Raw genomic sequence first — 25,000 nt, 5'->3', positions numbered from 1 at the left:
GTTGCATTTCTCTCTTAGTGTTATTGGACCCCAGTGCTGCATCTGACACAATCCATCACGATATTCTCCTTGACAGGCTTGAAAATGATGTTGGTATTACAGGAACTGTGTTGGCCTGGTTCAGGTCTAATCTATCTGAATGTTATCAATGTGTGTCAGTTAATGAAGAGGCATCACACAGATCAACAGTACACTGTGGGGTACCACAAGGCTCAGTTCTTGGTCCCTTACCGTTCACACTATATACGCTACCGCAATGTGATATCTAGGGCCAGACGGACTCTGCTGACATTTTTAGCTATTTCTGCGCAGATTTTTTTTAAAAACTGCAGATTTATGCAAAATGATTTTGGGAGTATCATAACTAAAACCCTAATATATGAATAAAATATAAAGAACATAACAAAAAGTAATCCCTCATTAACTTTTATTTAATGTTTACAATGCAAATCCAATTACATCCCCTTATTTGGTAAACAAAGCAAGTCTCATATCATATCTCTACTGAAAGACAGAAGTATTACTGTGCACAATGCACTGTACATAAATCAGATGGACATTTTCATATTAGTCAATAATATTACTGTTATTAATTTAAAAACTGAATACATATAGATTTACACACATTTACTCGAGTAAATAAACAGAATCAATGATGGAATAAAACTCTCCGCAGATTCCGTGTGGGCCTAGTGATGTCATTAATAAACATGGAGTTACCTTCCACTGTTATGCTGATGATACACAACTTTATATCTGCTCACGGCCAGATAACTTGTACGAGTTTACCAAATGAACAGATTGTAGAGCTGATAGTAAACACTGGATGACTAAAGACTTCTTATTACGAAATCTGATTACTAAATTCAGACTAAACTGAGCTCTTGCTTATTAGACAAAAACCCTCACACACAATCACCCAGAGCACTGTCTAACCCGTGATCGACTCTCAGTTCAGTCCGCATATTCAGTCAGTGGTTTGAGGGTGATGTTTGACAGCAGTCTGGGGTCTGAAGGCCAGATTTCAGCATCTGTAAAACTGCATTGTTCCATCTTCATGTTGCCAAACTTCAACATCTGCTGTCAGTGTCTGATGCGGAACAGCTGATTCATGCTGTCATGACCTCTCTATTAGATTACTGTACTCTATTAGATTACTGTACTGCGTTACTAGGTGGTTGGCCTAATTATTAAACTTCAGCTGGTTTAAAGTCCTCATATTGATCCTGTGGGCCAGCCTGAACACCAGCCGCATAAACATACACACACGCACACACACACACACACACACACACACACACACACACACACACACACACACACACACACACACACACACACACACACACACACACACACACACACACACACAGAGACACACAAACAAACACTGCTGCTCTACAAACACACACACACACACAGAGACAAACACACAAACACCATCAGCACTGCTGGGGACTGTTTCAGTAAGGAGGTTCAAACAAACTTGAACTCTGAGTTGATTTACCGAGAGATTAAAAACTCAGAGTTTTCGGTTTCAGAACAGCTGATCTGAGTTGGGTCAATCAACTTCGAGTAGACCAACTCAGAGTTAAGCGCGCACACCGTGACTTTAAAAAGGCATTATCAATGGAGCGCAGACATTACGAGTGACTATGGCAATATCTTATAAAAGAGATCAGCATTTCTTTCTCCAGCTGAACTTGATGTTCTCATGCAAAGTTATAGCAAATATGAGCGTATATATTTGAAAAGAAGCAACCATCAGTGAAGAAGAGACAGTTAGCGTGGGAAAACAGCTGCTTAAGTTAATGCCTAATTTCACTTTAAGTATTTAAATATTTAAGTATAATAAAATAAGTAATGTAATGTGTGACATTTATTTTTTATTTTTTCTAAACTTTCTTATATACATTTATTAGTTTTAAATGATTTAACAGTGCACTTGTGTGTCTGCCTTTTTTATTGATCAAGTGATAGAGGTTAATATAACATTTAGAAGGTAAGCAGTACTAAAAATAATTTTTAGAAAGAATAATAATCCCATTAATCTAGTTACATGCATGTCGAAGGTGAATTCAATTTAATTATTTATTAAAAAAGGATAAGCCATTCTAGTACAGTTCTTCTGTGTGTGACTAAAATGTAGGCAATAGCTATGTTTCCATCCAATATATTACATAAATTTATGTGCAAAACTGGAATATTGCATAAAAGATGCGAATAAAGCAGCGTTTCCATCCAACGAGTCAAAGAGAAAAAAAATCGTCACTTCATGATTAAACTGGCACCAAATATCAACAGTAAAAACAGAATTTACTGTGGTAGAAGAAGCTGCGTCAATTAATTGTTTATTTAATTAATGTACTTGCGCCTCGATGTCAGAAGACAATGCTGAAACACAATGAACACGTGGGGGCGTCTGAAGCCATGAGACGCGGAGACTCTTGACACGCTCCAGACACTCTGAGGTAATTAATAATATACACTAATACTGAAACAGTTCAGGCATTTTAGAATGACTAAAACAATATTTAAGACGTGTTACAGTGTGCTCAGCCTGCTGGTTTGTTCATTTACACACATTTTCATTATCATATGATCATGACCTTTTTTAATGTACATACTGTAATTTCTTCAGTAAAAGTGTTTCCATCATTTTCTATCGAATAAAAGTTTATCCTACTCAGTTATGTGCGTTTTTTATGCATATTTTAAAAAGTTATGTGCATCATGACGTTTCTATCAATCGTTTTTATGCACGTATCCAAAATGAGCATTAAAATAGGTGGGTGGAAACGTAAGGCTCAGGCGAGAAATACCGCTTCATCTTTAAAAAAGGGGAGGAGACAGACAGAAACTCTGAGTTTAGAGAATAAAACCTGCTTCTGACCAGGTTAGATTCACAGAGTAAGTGACCACAGTAACTGACTCTGAGTTAAAGTTAACTCTCTTTCAGAAACAGGCTTGACTTACCCTGCATTCTCCAGTTTAACAAACCTGCCATTTTAAAACAGAAAACCCAGAGTTTCTCTCATTTCAGGGTTAAAATACTCTGAGTTTTCAGTTAACCTCCTTTCTGAAACCAGGCCCTGCTCTATAAACACACACACACACACACACACACACATACACACACACACACACACACACACACACACACACAAACACACAAACACACAAACACCATCAGCACTGCTGCTTCACAAACACAAACACACACACACAAACATATGATACATGTATAATTGTAATCCAGCAACTAACTCTCTCTCTCTCTCTTTCGCTGTGTGTGTGTGTGTGTGTGTGTGTGTGTGTGTGTGTGTGTGTGTGTAAATCTGGAATGTACCTTGACCTGATAAACACAGGGCTCATTATAATAATCATTAAAATGCGAGCCAATCAGAGGAGGGGGGAAAACACAAGATCGGATCATCTGCTGGAGTCTTACCTTCTGCGAAGTCCGAAGCTGAGACACAAGCACATCCACAGTGCACTCATCATCATCATCATCATCATATTAATAATATTAATAATAATATACAGAGATCATAGGCTGATAGGGGCCACAGTGGAGGGGTCACCAGTGCGGGTTTGATGATCAATGAGTGTATTGAATACAGATGAAGACAGCTATTGGCCCTCAGTGAAGGTTGGATTACTGATCAATATTCCCCCAGTGCTGTTAACAGAGCGAGGGCATGCTTCACTGGGTTTACAAGACATGTGTCTCCTGGAGAACGTCTTGGAGAGAGTTAACCCAAAGATGTCAAGTCTTAGGACAAACCTTTAAGTTTGAATTTCTTTTGTTGAACAGTAAATCAGAGACTTTAAAGAATGTTGAAAAGCAGCAACTGGCAGGAAAAGCAAACACTATGGAGGTCAATGGTTACCAGTTTTCAGCATTCTTCAAAGTTTCTTATTAAAACAGAACAGAAGCTGTGCTTACAAAATATGCCAGTGAGACTTGTGCATGAAACTGGAATATTGCATAAAATATTAGCCAATGAATCAGTGTTTCCATCCAACGAGGAACTAAAGAGAATAAAATCCTGCTAAACGTGCACAAATATTCAGAATGCAGAATAGAGATGTGGAGAGCTGTGAGAGTGTGTCTGAAGTAAATACGTAAACTGCTGTAGTAATGAGTCCATTTAGTCATTCATTCATTCATTTTCCTTCAGTTTAGTTCCTATTATTTATCAGGGGTTGCCACAACGGAATGAACCACTAACTATTCCAGCATGTTTTACCCAGCACTGGGAAACACACATTCACACACACACACACACACACACACACACACACACACACACACACACACACACACACACACACACACACACACTCACACACTCACACACACACACTCATACACTACAGCCAGTGTAGTTGATCAGTTCCCCTATAGCGCATGTGTTTGGACTGTGGGGGAAACCGGAGCACCCGGAGGAAACCCACACCAACACGGGGAGAACATGCAAACTCCACACAGCACTGGGGGAGATTGGTCATGAACACTGGGCTGATGATGTTGTTGTCCTGTAGTGGGGGTGTAAAGGGGCACTTCAGGGCTCACGTTTGTCTGCTTCTTACCTTCAAGCGTGGGAAACACGAGACCGGTTTGCGCTTGAGAGACAGTGTGATGGAGACGTCAATAATCCATCATCAATAACTGATCACCGTTATATGCTGCATTAGTGTGTGTGTGTGTACCTGTGACGGTGTGCTGGTCAGCTCCATCTTCTCCTGAGATTTCTCCTTGGCCAGCCGCGCCGCTTCTTTAAACTCTGAAAACTTCTCTGCAAACTGCACACACACACACACACACACACACACACACACACACACACACACACACACACACACACACACACACACACACACACACACACACACACACACACACACACACACACACACACACACTGATTTAGAAGCAGTATTTGTTGTAAAATAACTTTGAACACACACACACACACACACACACACACACACACAGAGATACACACATGCACAAATATGGTCATGCACACACAGACATAGATACACAAGAACACGCACACACAAATACACACATACACAGACAGACATACACGCACAGACACGCACACACAGACAGATATGCATGGACACACACACACACACACACACACACACACACACACACACACAAATTTACTACAATAACAAGGTTATTTAATAAAAAATATACACACATGCACACACACACAAATGCACTCACAATCACACACATGCACACACACACACACACACACACAATCACACACATGCACACACACACACACAAACAGACACGTACAAAAGCAGGCACCACGCACACACAGATACACGCAAACACGTACACACAGATACACACGTGAACAAGCATGGACACGCACACACACACGCACAGACATACACTTACAAATACGCATGGATACGCACACACATATTTACTAAAATAGCAAGGTTATTTAAATTACACACACACACACACACACACACACACACACACAGACCTTGTTGAGCTGCGTCTCAGAGGAGAAGCCCAGGCCGTAGACAGTGTTAGCTCGACTGTCCGCCCACTGACCGAACTTGTGTGAGGTTTTAGTGAAGGTCATGTTGGGGGTGATGGTGCTGTTGATGATGGCCTGCAGAAACACACACACACACACACACACACACACAAACATCAACACACACATATCAACACACACCTATTTACCACAATAACATAAACAGCTATAAACCCTACAGTCAAATGTTCATAACTCATCTCTAATAACTGATTTATTTCCTCTTCATCATGATGACAGTAAATAATATTAGACTAGATATTCTTCAAGACACTTCTATACAGCTTAAAGTGACATGTAAAGGCTTCACTAGGGTAATTAGGGGAACTAGGCAGGTTAGGGTAAAGTTATTGTATAACAGTGGTTTGTTCTGTAGAATATCTACGGTAAATAAATAATTAGATTAAAGGGTTAATAATATTGACCATAACATGTGTTTAAAACATCCTAAACCTGCTTTAATTCCAGCTGAACCAAGAGAAGAACAGAAACAGTTAATGTCCTCGCTCTGTTGAAAATAACTAGGAAAATATGGCTCAGTGGTGTCGCACTGTGGCCTCACAGCAGGAAGGTCTCTGGTTTGAGTCTCGGCTGGGTCAGTTGGTGTTTCTGTGTGGAGTTTGCATGTTCTCCCCGTGTTGGTGTGTGTTTCCTCCGGGTGCTCCGGTTTCCCCCACAGTCCAAACACATGCGCTATAGGGGAACTGATCAACTACACTGGCCGCAGTGTGTGAGTGTGTGTATGGGTGTTTCCCAGTATTAGGGTTAGGGTAAAACAGTAGTTGGTGGTTCATTCTGCTGTGGTGACCCCTGATGAATAAAATTACTGTAAGGCTTTATTTATAATTTTTTTCTGTTACAAGACACGCCCCCTACAGCTGATTGGATGCAGGTGTGTTTTGGGAGATGTCTTTTAAAAAGAGAAGTAAAATATTCCATATACAATATGATCAAAATTCTAAACATAATCAACTGAGAATTCTCAATCATACTGATCATCATCAAACACATATTTATACATCTTTATTTGCACATACACCCCTGGCCACTTTATTAAAAACACGAAACACCCATACACACACACACACACACACACTCACACACACACACACACACACACACACACACACACACACACACACACACACACACACACACACACACACACACTCATACACTACAGTCAGTGTAGTTGATCAGTTCCCCTATAGCGCATGTGTTTGGACTGTGGGGGAAACCGGAGCACCCGGAGGAAACACACACCAACACGGGGAGAACATGCAAACTCCACACAGAAACAGCAACTGACCCAGCCGAGACTCAAACCAGAGACCTTCTTCATTGCAACACCATGCCTATAAATCTGTGAATAACCCAGCTCCTGTTCATCTGACCCAGCTTCTGTCTCGCTACAGCCCAACCCGCTCTTCAAGAGCTCTACACTTAGGGCTTCTGAAGAGCAGAGTCCACTAAAGGAGGTCGAGTCTTCTCCTTTATGGCTCCTGAACTCTGGAATAGTCCTCCTGATGATGTCGAGGCTCAGACACACTCTCTCAGCTCAACACTAGAGGACACACACATCTCTGCAGTGATGCACACACACATTGTATCGGCAGGAAGTGATGCGGTTGTCTGACCTTTGACCCGTCGAGGCTGATGATGCGGTAAACGTTGCGTGTGCTGTCGTAGAAGTAGGACACAGTGACGGCGTGCTTGCTGGTGGGAACCCAGTTCTTCTTTGTGTTCGGGTCGATCTGGAAGACATGAGCTCTGGTGCTGAAGATCGGCTGCTCTCTGCAGGACACACACACACACACACACACACACACACAAACAAATAAGCGCACACACACACAAGAACATATGAACAAACACATACACAAATAAATGAACACATACACACGCACGCACACACACACGCACATACACAAATACACGCAAACACACAAACACTCACATTTATTCGGTGCACAGCACGCACACACACACACACACACACACACACACACACACACACACATACACACACACACACACATACACACACACACACACACAAAACAGTTATATATAGACAAACACAGACATACACACAAAAACGCAGACACACAAAAACACACACACACAAACATGCACAAATACACAGATATACACAAAATGCAACACACACACACACACACACACACATTCATGCACACATACACAAATGCACACACAAGCATGTACATATATACACATAAACAAAAAAAAACACACACACACAAATACACACAAACACAGACATACACGCAAAAAAGACACACACACACACACACACACACACACACACACACACACACACACACACACACACACAAAAACACAGATCCACAAATACGCACACACAGACACATATACACGCATAAACACACACACACACACACACACACACACACACACACAGACGCACACAAAAATATATGCACACATTTATAAACACACGATCACATAAACACACTCACGCACACACAAAGACATGCATACATACAAACACACAGTAACACACATACACACGAAATACACATGCGCAAACACATACAAATCATACACACACACACACACATTCACAAATACACACACAAACACACAAAAATACACAAATATCCACAAAATCAGACACACACATTCATGCACACATGCACATACAAACACACACAAACACTGACACAAACACACACACACAAACAAATGCACACAAACATAGACATACACACAAAAATGCAGACACACAAAACAGACACAATCACACAAACATTCACAAACACACAAATACATATACACACAAACACACACATAAAATCGGCACACACATATAAACATACACACACACACACACACACACACACACACACACACAAAGACATGCATACATACAAACAAACAGTATTAAACAAATACACACAAAATACACATACGCAAACACATACAGATCAGACACACACACATTCACGCACACATACACAAATGCACACACAAAAACACACAGACAAACACACACAAACAGACATGCACACACAAACATGCACAAGTGCACAGATACACACACAAGACGCAGACACACACAGATGTAAATCACAGACGTACACACACAAAACAGACAAACACACAGACACACACACAAACAAACATACACACCAGACAAACACACACACAGACATGAAGACAGGTCAGGTGCATGCTGGGAAATCCCCCATCCTCCATGAGATCAGGCCAGATTAGGACTGGTGTGGATTATGGAGGATTTCCCAGCAGAATGACTATTAACACATCGCTTTAGTCCAGGACTAGAGTTAATCTGCGCTCCACATCAGACCAGAGAGAGAGAGAGAGTGTGTGTGTGTGTGTGTGTGTGTGTGTGTGTGTGTGTGTGTGTTATCAGTTCATCTGCCGCCGGCTGCACAGTCACTCACGGAAACCCCAGCATGCAAAGCGCTTCCCTGTTCCTCTGTGTGTGTGTGTGTGTGTGTGTGTGTGTGTGTGTGTGTGTGTGTGTGTGTGTGTGTGTGTGTGTGAGACGGAACATCTTATCTGAGTCCGCTTTATAGTAGACATCAGTGTGTTAAATCAGAGTCACTCACACATGCTCAGAATCAGTGTGTTTAAACAGGCTCACACACACACACACACACACACACACACACTACAATCTTCGGTGAATGTGGGTCAGAGCAGCTCAGTGTTAATGAAGCACTCTTAATTAACACACACACACACACACACACACACACACACACACACACACACACACACACACACACACACACTCATTGACACTGTAATGAATGAAACTAGCAGACAGAGGGACGGTGGATCTGCTGGAGCTGAACATCAACTGCAGGACTCACACACTCACACACACACACACACACACACACACACACACACACACACACACACTTTATTTTAGCAGGACAGATGTGTGTGTGTGTGTGTGTGTGTCTGATCGAGTGTGAGCTGATAATCAAACACACGTCACAGACAACACATTAAAGTAAATCAACACTACATGCTGTCATACACACCTGATCACTGGAGAACACACACGCACATGTACACACACACACATTCCAAAACACATATACACACATACACCGCGGTGCACACACACACACACATACACACACACATATTCCAGGACACACACTCCAGCAAATACACACAGCAAATACACAGACACCAACAAGCGCGCACACACACTCCAGCAAATACACCTACACACACACACACACCCCATCATGCACACACACCCCAGCGTCCACACACACACTCCAGCATACAAATACACACACGCACACACACACATTCCAAAACACATATACACACACACACCCCATTATGCACGCACACCCCAGCGTCCACACACACACTCCAGTATACAAATATACACACGCACACACACACACATTCCAAAATATACATTCCAGCACACACACTCCAGCAAATACACCCCCCCCCCCCCTGCAACCCCCACTGCAACACACAAATACACATACACACTATATGTTTTCCGCTTGGGTCTGGTGTGTGTGTGTGTGTGTGTGTGTGTGCATGAGTCCAGCACAGATCTGCAGTGTTGAGTGTGAGTTACAGCAGAGCCACAGCCTGATCCACCACTGGAGTCTCATCATCCTCCTGCAGCTCAGTCTCTCTATTCATCACGAGTGCCCACAGCGGAATGAACCGACAACTATTCCAGCATCTGTTTTACACAGCGGATGCCCTTCCAGACACAACCCAGTACTGGGAAACACCCATACACACACACACACACACACACACACACATAGAACTGATGACACATCACAGATTAAACAGCATTAACAGGTTCCACATCAGTGTGTGTTTACAGTAAACATGACCCTGAAGCTAACCTGACCATCATAATGTGCATGTGTGTGTGTATGTGTAAGCGTGCGTGTGTGTGTGTGTGCGTGAGCAGCTCTTATCACACATGACTGTCACTGAATTTGACTACAAAACATTGAGCCATTGTTTAAACACTTGTGCGTGTGTATGTGTGTGTGTGTGTGTGTGTGTGTGTTTTGTCACACACAGATAAAAGTCAAACTGGCTGATGAAGCACTTCTCACACTCACACTCACACACACACACGCACACACACACACACACACAGGGCAAGGGTGAGCCGGTCCATCTGCTCTCAGTGCAGTATGAAACCAACCAATCACATGCCAGAGCTACACAATCACCCAACAAACACACACACCCACACACACACACACACACACTTCACACAATAACTTTACACAAACCATCTAAAAAAACAATCACATCACACACACTCATTGCGCACACAAACACAAAAGCATACAAGAACTACACACACCCAAACTTTCTGAACACACTCAACACACACAAAAGCACAAGCGCACAATCTAAACACACACACAATGTATACACAATCACTGCACACACACACACACACACACACACACACACACACACACACACACACAATCAGAGCAAAGACAATCACTGCACAGTCTAAACACACAATCCTTACACACACACATTCCAAACACACAATCACTGCACACACACACACACTGTATTTCACTGCTTACATGCACACAATCTGAACAAACACAATCATAGCAAACAATCATTGCGCGTACACACACACACACACACAATCTAAACACACAATCCTAACACACATACACAATTTAAACACACACAATCATTGAACACCACACACACACACACACCGAGATCTGAAAACACACAGCACTGATGTCCAGCAAGAATGTGTTCCTGCAGTGTGTGTGTGTGTGTGTGTGTGTGTGTGTGTGTGTGTGTGTGTGTGTGTGTTGAGTGTGACGAGAGTGTCAGTCAACTGATGATGTTCAGCATCTGATAATCATTCTCCTGCTGTTATTATTCACACAATACTCACCAGACGCTCCAAGGATGACACGCACAAACAAACACAAACACACACAGCACAGCACAGCACAGCACAACGTATAGAACATGAAAACGCAGACAACATAAAAATTCTATAGTTTATATATTCTCTCTCTCTCCCTAAACATATATTTATATATATATATATATTTACATTCTAAATATACTCTATATACTGTATACACATCATACAGTCTACACACTATATATACTCTACAATCCTATACAATATATATACACTGTATACTTTATATACACACACTCTGTGCTTTATATATGATCTATATACTCTATATATGCTCTATTTATACACTGTACTGTATATATGCTCTATATATGCTGTTTATACACTATAATCTATATATACTCTATACATACTATATATATGCTCTGTTTATACACTATACTCTCTATATATACTCTGTACATACTCTATATGTGCTCTGTTTATACACTATACTCTATATATACTCTATAAATACTCTACATATGCTCTGTTTATACACTATACTCTATATATACTCTATACATACTCTACATATGCTCTGTTTATACACTATACTCTATATATACTCTATATATACTCTACGTATGCTCTGTTTATACACTATACTCTCTATATATACTCTACATATGCTCTGTTTATACACTATACTCTATATATACTCTATACATACTCTACATATGCTCTGTTTATACACTATACTCTCTATATATACTCTGTACATACTCTATATATGCTCTGTTTATACACTATACTCTATATATACTCTATAAATGCTCTACATATGCTCTGTTTATACACTATACTCTATATATACTCTATATATACTCTACGTATGCTCTGTTTATACACTATACTCTCTATATATACTCTACATATGCTCGGTTTATACACTATACTCTATATATACTCTATACATACTCTACATATGCTCTGTTTATACACTATACTCTCTATATATACTCTGTACATACTCTATATATGCTCTGTTTATACACTATACTCTATATATACTCTATAAATGCTCTACATATGCTCTGTTTATACACTATACTCTATATATACTCTATACATACTCTATATATGCTGTTTATACACTATACTCTATATATACTCTATAAATACTCTACATATGCTCTGTTTATACACTATACTCTATATATACTCTATAAATACTCTACATATGCTCTGTTTATACACTTTACTCTATATATACTCTATATACTCTACATATGCTCTGTTTATACACTATACTCTATATATACTCTATACATACTCTACATATGCTCTGTTTATACACTATACTCTATATATACTCTATACATACTCTGCATATGCTCTGTTTATACACTATACTCTATATATACTCTATACATACTCTACATATGCTCGGTTTATACACTATACTCTATATATACTCTATACATACTCTACATATGCTCGGTTTATACACTATACTCTATATATACTCTATACATACTCTACATATGCTCGGTTTATACACTATACTCTATATATACTCTATACATACTCTACATATGCTCTGTTTATACACTATACTCTATATATACTCTATACATACTCTACATATGCTCAGTTTATACACTATACTCTATATATACTCTATACATACTGTACATATGCTCGGTTTATACACTATACTCTATGTAAACTATATACAACACAGCTGATGAAGTGTATTCTGTATCATCAGTCGGCCATATCAGAGAGTAGAACGTAAACAAAGCCACAGAAATCAACAAAAGTCGCATATTAATATGATTATTACTGCAGAAAATGATCAATTATTGTCGTGTTTTGGGCTGAACTAATCAGTGAGAGTGAGGAAAACACATTTAGAGTTCAACAGACACTAAAACAGAGAATTAACAGACTAAAGGTGTGTACAGCTGAACAACAGGCAGAATATCAGGCTATCTTCACTAACACGGCTCAAACACGCCGTTTACCTCCTGTTCTAATCGGTTTGTAGAAATATTACCTAATAATTCTTCTCTGTGTGATTTGTAGCAGCTGTTGGACAGCATAAATAGGCAGAATATTATATTGAGAAAGGTAATATATCACAATCTAAAGTCACTTTAAAAAAGACAAAATAAAAGTGTTACTGAGTTAACAAAAGTCAAAGGATTTTATGTTCATTCAGCTTTTTTGTGATATATTACTGCTTTTTGCAGAACACTGTCAGTATTATATTAACATATTAATCCATGTTGATGTGTCCACCCCAGTGTGTGTAAAACTGAAGCTATCCAGACATAAGCGCAGATATAAAGTCAGAGCTGCAGGAAAGTCTTCATAAACTCTATATAAACACGGTCTCTGATGTAGTGATAGTGTGCGCTGTTTGTGAAGCTGCTTTAGATTGACAGTTATTGGGAAATGCGCTATACAAATACATTTGGATTAAACTGAATATATAGTATGTCACAACTGTCTTGTCTTATAAAGTGTGACGTTATAATGGGGGAAAAGCTGAAAGCTGTTAGATAAAGTATCACAATTACAGTTTCACACTGGAACTGAATATATATCATAACTACAACTTTTCCTTCATGTCGGATCTTAAAATCTTTTAAAGCCATAATGTCCAAGAGAATAAAATTACTGAGAGTTGTTAAATAAAAGGTTGCAAATACAGTTTCACGCTTCAATTGAATACATAAACAGTCTGTATATGTATATATATATTTTTTTTATTTTTTATTTGAGGTCGAAACTGTATTTTATTTTATTCATACACTTGTCACAATTCAGTTTTTTTCACCTCATAACTGAAAGATGTGCAAGAGGGAAAAAACAGTGAAAGTTGTCAGACAAAATGTCACAATTAGAGTTTTGCACTTGAACTGAATTTATATCATGTACAGTTGAGGTCAGAATTATTCACCCCCTTTGAATTTTTCTTTCTTTCTTAAATATTTCCCAGATGATGTTGAACAGATTGAGGAAATGTTCACAGTGTGTCTGATAATATTTGTTCTTCTGATAAGTTTTATTTGGGCTGGAATAAAAGCAGTTTTTAATTGTTTAAACAGCATTTTAAGCTCAATATTATTCGCTCTTTAAGCTATATTTGTTTCTGATAGTCTCCAGAACAAACCATCATTATACAATAACTTGCCTAATTCCCCTAACCTGCCTAGTTCCCCTAATTACCCTAGTGAAGCCTTTACATGTCACTTTAAGCTGTATAGAAGTGTCTTGAAGAATATCTAGTCTAATATTATTTACTGTCATCATGATGAAGAGGAAATAAATCAGTGATTAGAGATGAGTTATGAACACTGTTATGATCAGAGATGTGCTGGAGAAATCTGCTCTCTGTTACACAGAAATTGAGGGAAAAAACAAGCAGTCTAATAATTCTGACTTCAACTGTATGTGTGTGTAAATATATATCTATATACACGTCACAATACAGATATTTCCTTAATCTTGTAACTTTAAAAATTCAAATTGTAATGTCCAAGAGCGGAAAAAATAGTAAAAGCTGTCAGAGAAAATGTTACTATTAGTTTTGCACGTGAATTGAATATATATTGTGTACATATGTGTATGTATGTGTATATATATATAAATATATATATATATATGTCACAATTACAACTTTTTTCTTTGTCTCTTAACTTACTTTAAAGTTATAATGTCAAACAGGCACTTTTCATTAATATCATAACTTAAAAAGTCGTAATGAACAAGAGGGAAAAATAGTTTTCAGATAAACATTACAAATAGTTTCACACTTGAGTTGAATAGATATATATTGTGTGTGTGTGTGTGTGTGTGTGTGTGTGTGTGTGTGTGTGTGTGTGTGTGTGTGTGTATATCACAATACTGTTTTTTATCTCGTAACAGAAAAATGTGAGGAAAAAACTGTAAAAGCTGTCAGATACAATATCACAACTACAGTTTTGCACTTGAATTGAGTATATATACATATGTCACAATTTTTGTAAATAAAATATCACAATTACAGTTTCGCACTAGTATTAAACGTACATAAATGTAAATGTCACGATTCCGGCTGTTTTTTCGTCTCGAAACTTAAAAATACAGTCATTAGTCCAAGAGGGAAACGAAACAGTGAAGGTTGTCAGTTAAAATCGATCAATTAGATTGTGATACAAGTCCCGTGCTAGATTTGCGATACTGACGTCACAGTGGCGAGCGATGACGTCACGCCCGCCTTAGCCAATCGCGTGCCTGACAGCTGCTTTACACGCGTTCACGGTGTTGATGTTCTAGAGCTGTTTTTTGGCCCTGATTCTGAACCAGAGCCACAGAATACACACACACACACACACACACACACACACACACACCAGCGCTCTCTCACACTCACACACACACTCAGACACACAATACGCGCGCTCTCTCGCTCTCTCACCCCATCTTGCTGCGCTCTCGGTGTCCGTGATTCAGTCCGACATGATGCTGAAGCTGCTGGTGATGAAGAGGAGGATGATGAGGAGGACAATATCAGCAGATGATCCTCACACACACACACACACACTCTCTCACACACGCGCGCGCGCTCACACACACACTCGCGCTCTCTCACACATCTCCTCAATCCGCTGATTTATTTCATCTCTCCCGCATCTGTCTCTCCTCCTTCAGTCTGTCAGACGCTCATCACCTCCGCCGACGTCATCACGCACCCGCTCTGACGTCACGCACAGTGCAGGAGTTGCGCCACTTCCGGACGCGCGCAGGAACAAGCATCTGCATGTGTAGAGGAGAAAGCGCTGTCAGACTCTACTGAACTGTACTGTACTGTACACACGCGTTTAGCTGCAAATATATAGATCATAATCAACTGCTGATCTCACACAGTCCGTGTTAATGAACTATATACATGTAGATAAACAGCGCTAAGGAGAGTCTGCTGACATGATGTGTTTGCTGATATGAGATGTTGTGATCATGCGGTCATGGATGTGTGTGTTTATTTATTATAACATGTTTATTTAGTTTGGCTTATTCATTGTGCATCTCTCTTGTGCTTTTCATGTGTTGTGTATGCTCCTGCCGCTGTTCTGTATGCAGTTCTCGCATTCATTTAATAATAAGCTAATAATAATAATAATAATAATAGAAGAAATCCGGAGATCGGCCATCAAAACTCATGATATTAGTATTTAATCTGTTTTTAAAGTATTTTTCTGAGCAATCTTGAAACCTAATCACTATTGATCTGTTGATTTCCAGAATGCACTGATCCTGGCGCAGTAAACGCTCATGTCATTCATAATTACAGCTCACATGATGTAAACACTATTAGAGAATAAGGGATCAAAACTGACTGCTTATCATCTGAAATATTTAATATTCTATCTGACTTTACTCATTTGACAATATTTATTCAATATATATCTGCTTTATAGTTTCATTCACACAGTTGATGATCACTTGTTCTCTGATGTGTTTTATTAGGCACAGCTCAGTTTGGACAAGCATTGTGGCGTCACTACATTAAAATGAACATTTAATCCACATTTTGACATTTTAGTACCAACATTAAAGTGATAATTAATTACAAAAGACAAAGTTGTGTTACTTTTCTGAGAAGTTAACAATGCCAAGAATATTCAACTTAACTTCATATTAATTAAAAGGCTTATAAAACCAGTGTCTTTAATTAGTGAACAGAATTACACTGCAGGAAAATTAAAAGCTAAACATGTACAGCTGAAGTCAGAATTATTCACCCCCCTGTTTATTTGTTCCTCAATTTCTGTATAACGGAGAGCAGATTTCTCCAGCACATCTCTGATCATCAGTAAATGTGGACTGGTATGTGTTTATGTTACTCGTTTCTGTGTTTTCCGTTGGCTTGAGTGGAAGGTCACATGATTCTCTTTGATTTAACCTGCGAGAGTCACTCAGCATAGTGAATCTCAATGCAGGCACCTGTTAAATGCTCCTGTTTATTCTACAGCTGGTTATTATGCCAACACGGTACACTACGTTTTGTTTTATATATTTTTTGTTTATTTTGAGGTCCTTTTGATTGTGTTTGTGTGAAACATTTGGTTTGTTTATTTGTTTATCTTTTAGTTTTCACAGTGTTCAATAAATGAAACCATGATGGACTTCAGTATCTGGAAGCGTGGACTGTTTTAATAACTAGCAGATAGTTACAATAACAGTGTTCATAACTCATCTCTAATAGCTGATTTATTTCCTCTTCATCATGATGACAGTAAATAATATTAGTGTTGGTGAGTTTGTTAAATGGCACTGGCTTTACTATTTATGATGTGATCACCAGGGGGCGTCGGTAAGAACGCACAAGTCAGGCTTTGTAGTTAGCTGATGGTTTTACAGCATTTATTTGCAGTCATAAAGGCACATGCGTGTGTGTGGTATTTTCTAGAAACAAGAGAGAAATGTTCCACAATGATTAAACTGCAATTGGTATAATATACAGAACAATATAATATGACATAATATATATATAACATCAATTATGGCATACAAGTAAAGATTAACAGGGCATCAGGTCTAAATATGCAGTAAACACATACATGTGAGACACATCCAATGCCCAAATACTGAGTAAACATGGCATTTACATTGCTTAACACTTAACTAATTTACATATCAACACACTTCAATGGTAAATAAACTTGCGGGGATAACATGTGCGTCGTTAATAATGGCGTTTGCTCGGAAGCGCGCACCACCTGCGTTGATGACGTAATTGCAATCATGCGGTCCGATCGTCATTCAAAGTTTGCGTTACAACATTAAACCCATATACTACGTGTTAGAAGCACACAGACAGAAGACATGAACACTTACTTCTCGTGACGCACACACAATAAGCCACTGCATCGAGCTGTTAGCCAGAATGTATTGAACTGCAATGTCCGGCTACAGGAACGGAAATGATATGCGTCTTCTGGGCGGGCCAGACCCAGCTGTCAATCAAACCAGCATCAAATCAGAACGCCAGATATACCTGGCCTTTTCAACAGCCGCCCCAATTTACTTAGTAAATTTACTACAGAAAAGGCCTAAGAATTGTCATCATCTGGTAACTGTGGTAAACGGATCAGTTTACTCACAGGTCTAACATATTTGCGATCACCCACTTGTACTTCAGCAGTTCTTATACATCCATCTGCTCCAGGTATTGTGTCAGTGATCTTACCCACAAGCCAGAGAGCTCTGGGAAGTTGTGAATCGATTATTATCACTACTGTCCCTTTCTCCAGATTCTTGGCCTTGTCAGTCATCCATTTTGCCCGAGTCTGTAGTTGAGGCAGATAGCGCTTTATGAAGTGTGCCCAGAAATGATCCGCCAGTATTTGACTGTGTCTCCATTGCTTCTTGCTCAGTAGTTCTGTTTTTGGATAGACAACTTGTGGCAAGCTGGAGTCAGGCCGCCCCATTAGAAGGCTATTTGGAGTTATAGGGTCAATGTCAGCCACATCGGATGGCACATAGCCCAACGGCTTGGAATTGAGAATTCCCTCGATCTCTACCAGCACTGTTGTTAGTACTTCCTCTGACACATGTTGTGCTCCAAGCGTCTGGTTGAGTGCAGCTTTCAGGGATCTGATTTCTCTTTCCCATATACCCCCAAAATGGGGAGCTCCAGGTGGGTTAAAGTGAAACTCAATCTGTTGCTTTGCAAGTTGGCTTTTCAGGGTAGGTTGCAAGTTGTTGAATGCTTCTGTCATTTCTCTCTCACCTCCCTTGAAATTAGTACCCTGGTCTGAAAAGAGCTCATGGGGTTTTCCTCTTCGAGCAATAAATCGGCGTAGAGCCATGAGGAATGAGTCCGAGCTGATGTTGGTTAGCACATCAATGTATACCGCTCTAGTCGTCATACATTTAAAGATAATTCCCCACCGTTTCTCGTTGCGCCGCCCCACTTTGATTATGAAAGGTCCGAAACAGTCTACACCAGTTGAGTAGAATGCAGGTTTGTAAAGTCGAAGGCGAGCAGGGGGTAAATCAGCCATACGGGGGATCTCAGGTTTACCTCGCCATTTTCTACACTCGGTACACTTATGTTGATGATATCTTACAGCCTCTCGTCCTCTCAAAATCCAGTATTGCCGGCGGATCTCAGCATATACTCTTTCAGGACCGGGGTGATGCAATTTTTCATCAAAATGCTGTATGAGTAGCTGACTCAGGGGATGTTTGGGTTCTAGTATTATGGGGTGAACAGTTTCTGGATCAAGCAATTCACTGCGCCGTAGACGCCCACCAACTCTAATGAGCCCGGTAGATTTGTCCAACTCTGGAGCAAGGGTAAGTAACCGACTGTTAGAGGGCAAGGGTTTGCCAGTTGTCAGTGCCTCTAATTCAGTGGGAAAGCATGTAGCTTGTGCTTCCTTCAGTAGGGTGATCTCGGCCTCGGCATAATCTTTGGCGGATAAATCTTCTGGTTTCTTGTCTAGGCCAAATTGATCCAAGGCTTTGGACTCAACTGCTTGAGAGAAACTGTGAAACTGAGAGAATCCCTGAATGGCCTGGGAAAAGTCTATTCTAGTTAAGCCACAAAAGCTTATCTTTGTTTCATCATCCGTGTTGTCAGTGTTTGGCTTCACTGAGTCATTGGGCCAAGTAAGTGGGTCTTGCCGGAGGAAATGAGGCCCTAGGTTCCATCTTGTAGGTTGTGCAAGCTGCCAAAGTGATTTACCACGAGTGATATCATCTGCTGGGTTATCTTCAGACTTAACATACTTCCATGCTTGAGGAGAGGTTAATTCTTGGATTTCGGCAATTCTTGTGCCCACAAACACCTTGTATCTACAGGACTCCGATTGAATCCAGGTCAGAACTACTTTTGAGTCACTCCATAATGTTAGGTGTTGGATGGGCAGAGTAAGCTCTCTTTCTAAAAGGCTTGCCAACTGAGCTCCAGTCAGGGCAGCGCAGAGTTCCAATCTTGGAATAGACAGCTGCCGCTTGGGTGCAACTCTGGATCTTGCTGCAATGAACGAAACCTCCACTTGGCCTTCTGTATGTTGTGTTCTAAGGTATGCAACTGATCCGTATGCAGATTCTGACGCATCGCAGAATATGTGAATATCCCTCACACATGTTTCAGCATCCAGATGTGGGCTAGTGTAACATCGTGGGATTACAATTCTCTCAATGTTTTGCAGCTCCTCTTCCCATGTACACCAGGCTTGTTGAAGATCATTGGGCAGTTTGGGGTCATCCCAATCACGACTTTTGTCCCACAACCGTTGTATCAGCACTTTAGCCCTGGTGGTATATGGGACAATATAGCCCAAGGGATCATATTGGCTAGCCAAAACATGATAGATGTATCTCAATGTGGGCACTTGCCTTTCTCGCTGCCAGGCCTTGTAGCCCAGTGTGTCTGTTTGACAGAGCCAGCATAAGCCCAAAGTGGACTCTGCAACATTCCACTGCTTTTCTGAGAGCCACAGTTCATTCTTCTCTGATCTGGCTTCAAGGGGGAGGTGGGCTACAACGGAGGGAATATTACTTGCCCATTGTCTCAGTTCAAACCCACCTGAGGCCAGAAGGGATTGTAGTTTATTCACCAGTTTTGTAGCTTTGTCTTCCGAAGGTACACTCTGCAAGAAATTATCAACATAAAAGTGTCTCTCCACAGACAGGCGTGCATCTTCATCTGGTGATGTGTGGTCCCGGGTATGTTTCAAAACGGCAAACGTGGCACAGCATGGGCTACATGTTGTTCCGAAGGGCAATACTTGCCACTCAAACACATTTACTGGGCTCTCTCGCTGGATGTTCCTCCATAGGAACCTGAGCAGAGGTTTGTCCTCTGGCAGCAGGCGAATCTGGTGAAACATTCCCTTAATATCACTTGTCACGGCAACTGTATGCTCTCTGAATCGAAGTAATACGCCCAGGAGAGTGGAAGTAAGAGTTGGACCTGGCAAGAGATACTCATTGAGATTGTGACCCTCAAACCGAAACGAACAATTGTACACCACTCTGTTTTTTCCATTATGGCAAACCATATGGTGTGGTATGTACCAAGACTCCTGTGACTGGTCTACAGCTTCCGGTTTAAGTTTAATGACATAACCAGCTTTCTCTAGTCTGTCAATCTCTTGGTTGTATGATCTTGCCCACTCTTGGTTTCTGCCAAGCCGTTTTTCTAGGCCTCTGAGCTGAGGAAGGACTGCTTCCTTTGGTGCCTGTAGCATAGGCATCTCTTTCTTGCGTAGCAGAGGGGTAGCATACCTGCTCACTCCATCCACATCCACCCTTACGGTCTTAGACTCAAGCAAATTAATGGCATCTTGATCACAGCGTGAGCGTGTCACTTCCTTTTCTGTTTTGTATGGTAAGGTGTCTATTTTCCATAGTCGTTCGACATTTTGCAGAAGATCAGATGAGGAGACAACTGAGGTGAATAGGCATTGTTGTGCTGAGAGCTGATGCTGAACAACATTGGCAGGTCCTTGCAATGTCCAGCCTAATCTAGTTTTGACACCAGCAGGACCACCTGGTGGACCAAAGCGCACTGGTTCAATTGGGGCAATCAGGTGATGGTGGTCAGAGCCTATGAGTAACAATGGCTGTACTTGAGAGAAACTCTGAAGGGGCAGACTCTTGAGATGATTAAATTTCTCTTGTAGAGCTTGAACTGGATGTGAGTGCTTTGCTAGCCCTAAATGGTTTGCAGTGAACGCACCCCGTATTTTGAATTTCTTGTTGGGCTGAGAGGCAGGGGATAGAGTGAAGGACACCTTGGCACCTGAAAGCACTTGTGTGTCATGTCTGACTGTCCTCAGAGCAAGGTTCTCTGGCTCACCATTGATCTTAAGCTGCTGCGCTGCCTCGTGTAGTAAGATGGTGCGCTCTGAACCATCATCGAGTATGGCGTAAGTTGTCAATGTATGTTTGCCATTGTGCAACAGTACCTTGCTGATTTTTAGAAGAACCTGGCTGCCACCTACTGGACGGTCTAGGTATAGCGTTTGACTCTCTTGTTGCACTTCGGGACTCTTTGCTGCTGCAGACCTGCTATTTACATCATGCAGAGTGGTTAGATGCTTTCCTGTGCAAACTTTACATGCAGCTTTCAACTTGCATTGGGCTGCCTGATGTCTCCCTCCACACTTCCAGCATCTTTTATTATTTTTAATCCAGTTAGCTTTCAGCTCAGAAGGCAGCTGTGCGAAATTACTACACTGATTAAGGAAGTGTTGTTTGTTGTCACAGTATTGACAGTACACTGACCTGTTAAAGGTTTCTTTCTCTGGCTCCTTTGTTGTTGTACTACTCACAGACTGATCTGTACTGTGCAGGATGGCAGTTGGCTGTTGAGGGTGTTTGCGTGGCCGCTGAGTCTCTTTATATGAAGCACTACGTCCCTTTAGCTCACTCAAATTAACTCTACTGTCTGTGGGCTGCACCTGCAATTCAAACTCGAGCCAGTCTGAGAAATCTAACAGGTTAGGTATAGGGTTTCTGAGTGGGTGGACGTACCTTTTGAAATTTGCTCGAAGATCATGGGGCAGTTTGGACATGAGTCTAGCCACGTGTGAGCCACACTGAAGTTCAATACTTCCTTTGTCACCCAGCTGGTCGAGCATCCCCACCAGTGCTCTTACTCTTAGAGCGAACCTCCTAAAAGCCTGGGTATCTCCACTTCGCATGTTGGGGCCTTCCATCAGTTCAGCAATTCTCTGTAATGCCAGCTGGTGGGGCTGTCCATAGTGTTCAGTCAGAGATTGCATGGTGTATGAGTAAGGATAAGGGGAGTTACTGTATGAGTCAGCTATAAGAAGAGCTTCCTCAACTTTCAAATGCTCCACCAGAATCTGATATTTGAACTGCTCCGTAGCATCTTGTGGTAGCAAATTCTCAAGAGATATCTTTAAACGTGCGAATTGTCGTGGGTCTTCTGATGTGAAATCAGGTATAGAGGGTGTGGGGCCTCTGTAGGTGCTCTCTCTAGCAGGGGGTGGGCGGCCAGCAGAGACAAAATTTCTTATTGGATTGTGTGGCTGTATCCTTTCTAACTGTTTGTGAGGCATTAGAACAGGTTGGGTGGCACGATAAGCCATCTGTGGCTGGTTTGGGCCATAACTACCGTAGTCATCTTGGTTATGCACTGGGTATGCCCTGGTATCAGGTTGCGGCTGAGCATGGTAAGGTGAACTATGACGATATGGGACATGTATGTTTTCTGGTAGAGATCTAATACTCATTCTGGACAGTTCATTTGAAATGGCCGAAACACTAACCTGATCATCCACCACAGGTTCACAGACTTCAGCCTCCTTAGCTGCTGGTTTACTGGAGTCCAACCTAAAGGACCGGTGAGAGCGTGGAGCTGGTATTGGTGTGAATTTATCTTGAGTACCAGAAGCCCCAATTGCTGGTTTGGTTCGAGGCAAAGGAATAGGGCTCTGGAGTACAGCAGTTCCAGTTTCAGCTCTTTGACTCATTTCTCTGAGTGTACGATACAGTTGAACATTCTCTTCTCTAAGCCGTTGAATGACCGCTTGAGCCTCTTTATCTTCATATGGCTCTCCATGTCTTTCATTTTCTGAACATTGAATGAAGGGTGTCATCTCGACAGCTCCCTCTGACTGATAATGAGCTCCTTGCCACTCTGATTCACGTTGGTAGAGCTCATGTTGCACTCTGGATGCAGGTGGATAAGTGTGTTGAAACCCACTGTATTCCACTTCAAAATCGGCTAAATGTCTTGGAGGCTTTGGCACTCGTTTGTGACATACTTCTGGCTCAGGCTCTGTAATATGACTGGCTCTGGACATGTTATCCATGATAATCACATCAAACTCCGGCTCGAAGGACCATAAGTTGTTGGTGAGTTTGTTAAATGGCACTGGCTTTACTATTTATGATGTGATCACCAGGGGGCGTCGGTAAGAACGCACAAGTCAGGCTTTGTAGTTAGCTGATGGTTTTACAGCATTTATTTGCAGTCATAAAGGCACATGCGTGTGTGTGGTATTTTCTAGAAACAAGAGAGAAATGTTCCACAATGATTAAACTGCAATTGGTATAATATACAGAACAATATAATATGACATAATATATATATAACATCAATTATGGCATACAAGTAAAGATTAACAGGGCATCAGGTCTAAATATGCAGTAAACACATACATGTGAGACACATCCAATGCCCAAATACTGAGTAAACATGGCATTTACATTGCTTAACACTTAACTAATTTACATATCAACACACTTCAATGGTAAATAAACTTGCGGGGATAACATGTGCGTCGTTAATAATGGCGTTTGCTCGGAAGCGCGCACCACCTGCGTTGATGACGTAATTGCAATCATGCGGTCCGATCGTCATTCAAAGTTTGCGTTACAACATTAAACCCATATACTACGTGTTAGAAGCACACAGACAGAAGACATGAACACTTACTTCTCGTGACGCACACACAATAAGCCACTGCAT

The 25,000-nt window shown here is 40.9% G+C and overlaps 2 protein-coding genes across 24 annotated transcripts in view; both read right to left on the bottom strand.

The window, feature by feature from the left end:
- Positions 1-16,220, bottom strand: part of LOC101887114 (homer protein homolog 1) — a 24,348-nt gene extending 8,128 nt beyond the window's left edge. For 19 of the 21 annotated variants that reach the window (XR_015519750.1, XR_015945633.1, XR_015945634.1 and 16 more), the window contains exons 1-4: positions 15,962-16,220; positions 7,217-7,373; positions 5,523-5,654; positions 4,717-4,809 (exon numbers count right to left, since the gene is read on the bottom strand). Coding sequence is in view for 3 of the 21 variants with exons in the window: in XM_087300439.1 (XP_087156565.1) it covers positions 4,717-4,809; positions 5,523-5,654; positions 7,217-7,373; positions 15,962-15,966 (387 nt within the window). In the remaining 18 variants the exon portion in view is untranslated. Of the gene's footprint in view, positions 1-3,451; positions 3,470-4,596; positions 4,630-4,716; positions 4,810-5,522; positions 5,655-7,216; positions 7,374-15,961 lie in introns of all 21 variants that reach the window. The other 2 variants (XM_087300437.1, XM_087300438.1) reach the window with 2 other exon arrangements.
- Positions 16,221-17,878: 1,658 nt separating this feature from the next.
- LOC147838671 (uncharacterized) overlaps positions 17,879-25,000 on the bottom strand; it is a 7,152-nt gene continuing 30 nt past the window's right edge. The window contains exons 1-3 of one of the 3 annotated variants that reach the window (XR_015519742.1): positions 24,968-25,000; positions 18,382-24,535; positions 17,879-17,949 (exon numbers count right to left, since the gene is read on the bottom strand). The exon at positions 24,968-25,000 is cut by the window's right edge and continues 30 nt beyond it. Coding sequence is in view for 1 of the 3 variants with exons in the window: in XM_087300416.1 (XP_087156542.1) it covers positions 18,597-24,341 (5,745 nt within the window). In the remaining 2 variants the exon portion in view is untranslated. The other 2 variants (XR_015519741.1, XM_087300416.1) reach the window with 2 other exon arrangements.

Source organism: Danio rerio, chromosome 21 (assembly GCF_052040795.2).
Source record: "Danio rerio strain M-AB ecotype USA chromosome 21, GRCz13ab, whole genome shotgun sequence".
Classification (NCBI taxonomy): domain Eukaryota; kingdom Metazoa; phylum Chordata; class Actinopteri; order Cypriniformes; family Danionidae; genus Danio; species Danio rerio.
Note: the sequence above shows the minus strand (reverse complement) of the source record. Positions and strands in the feature narration are given on the sequence as shown.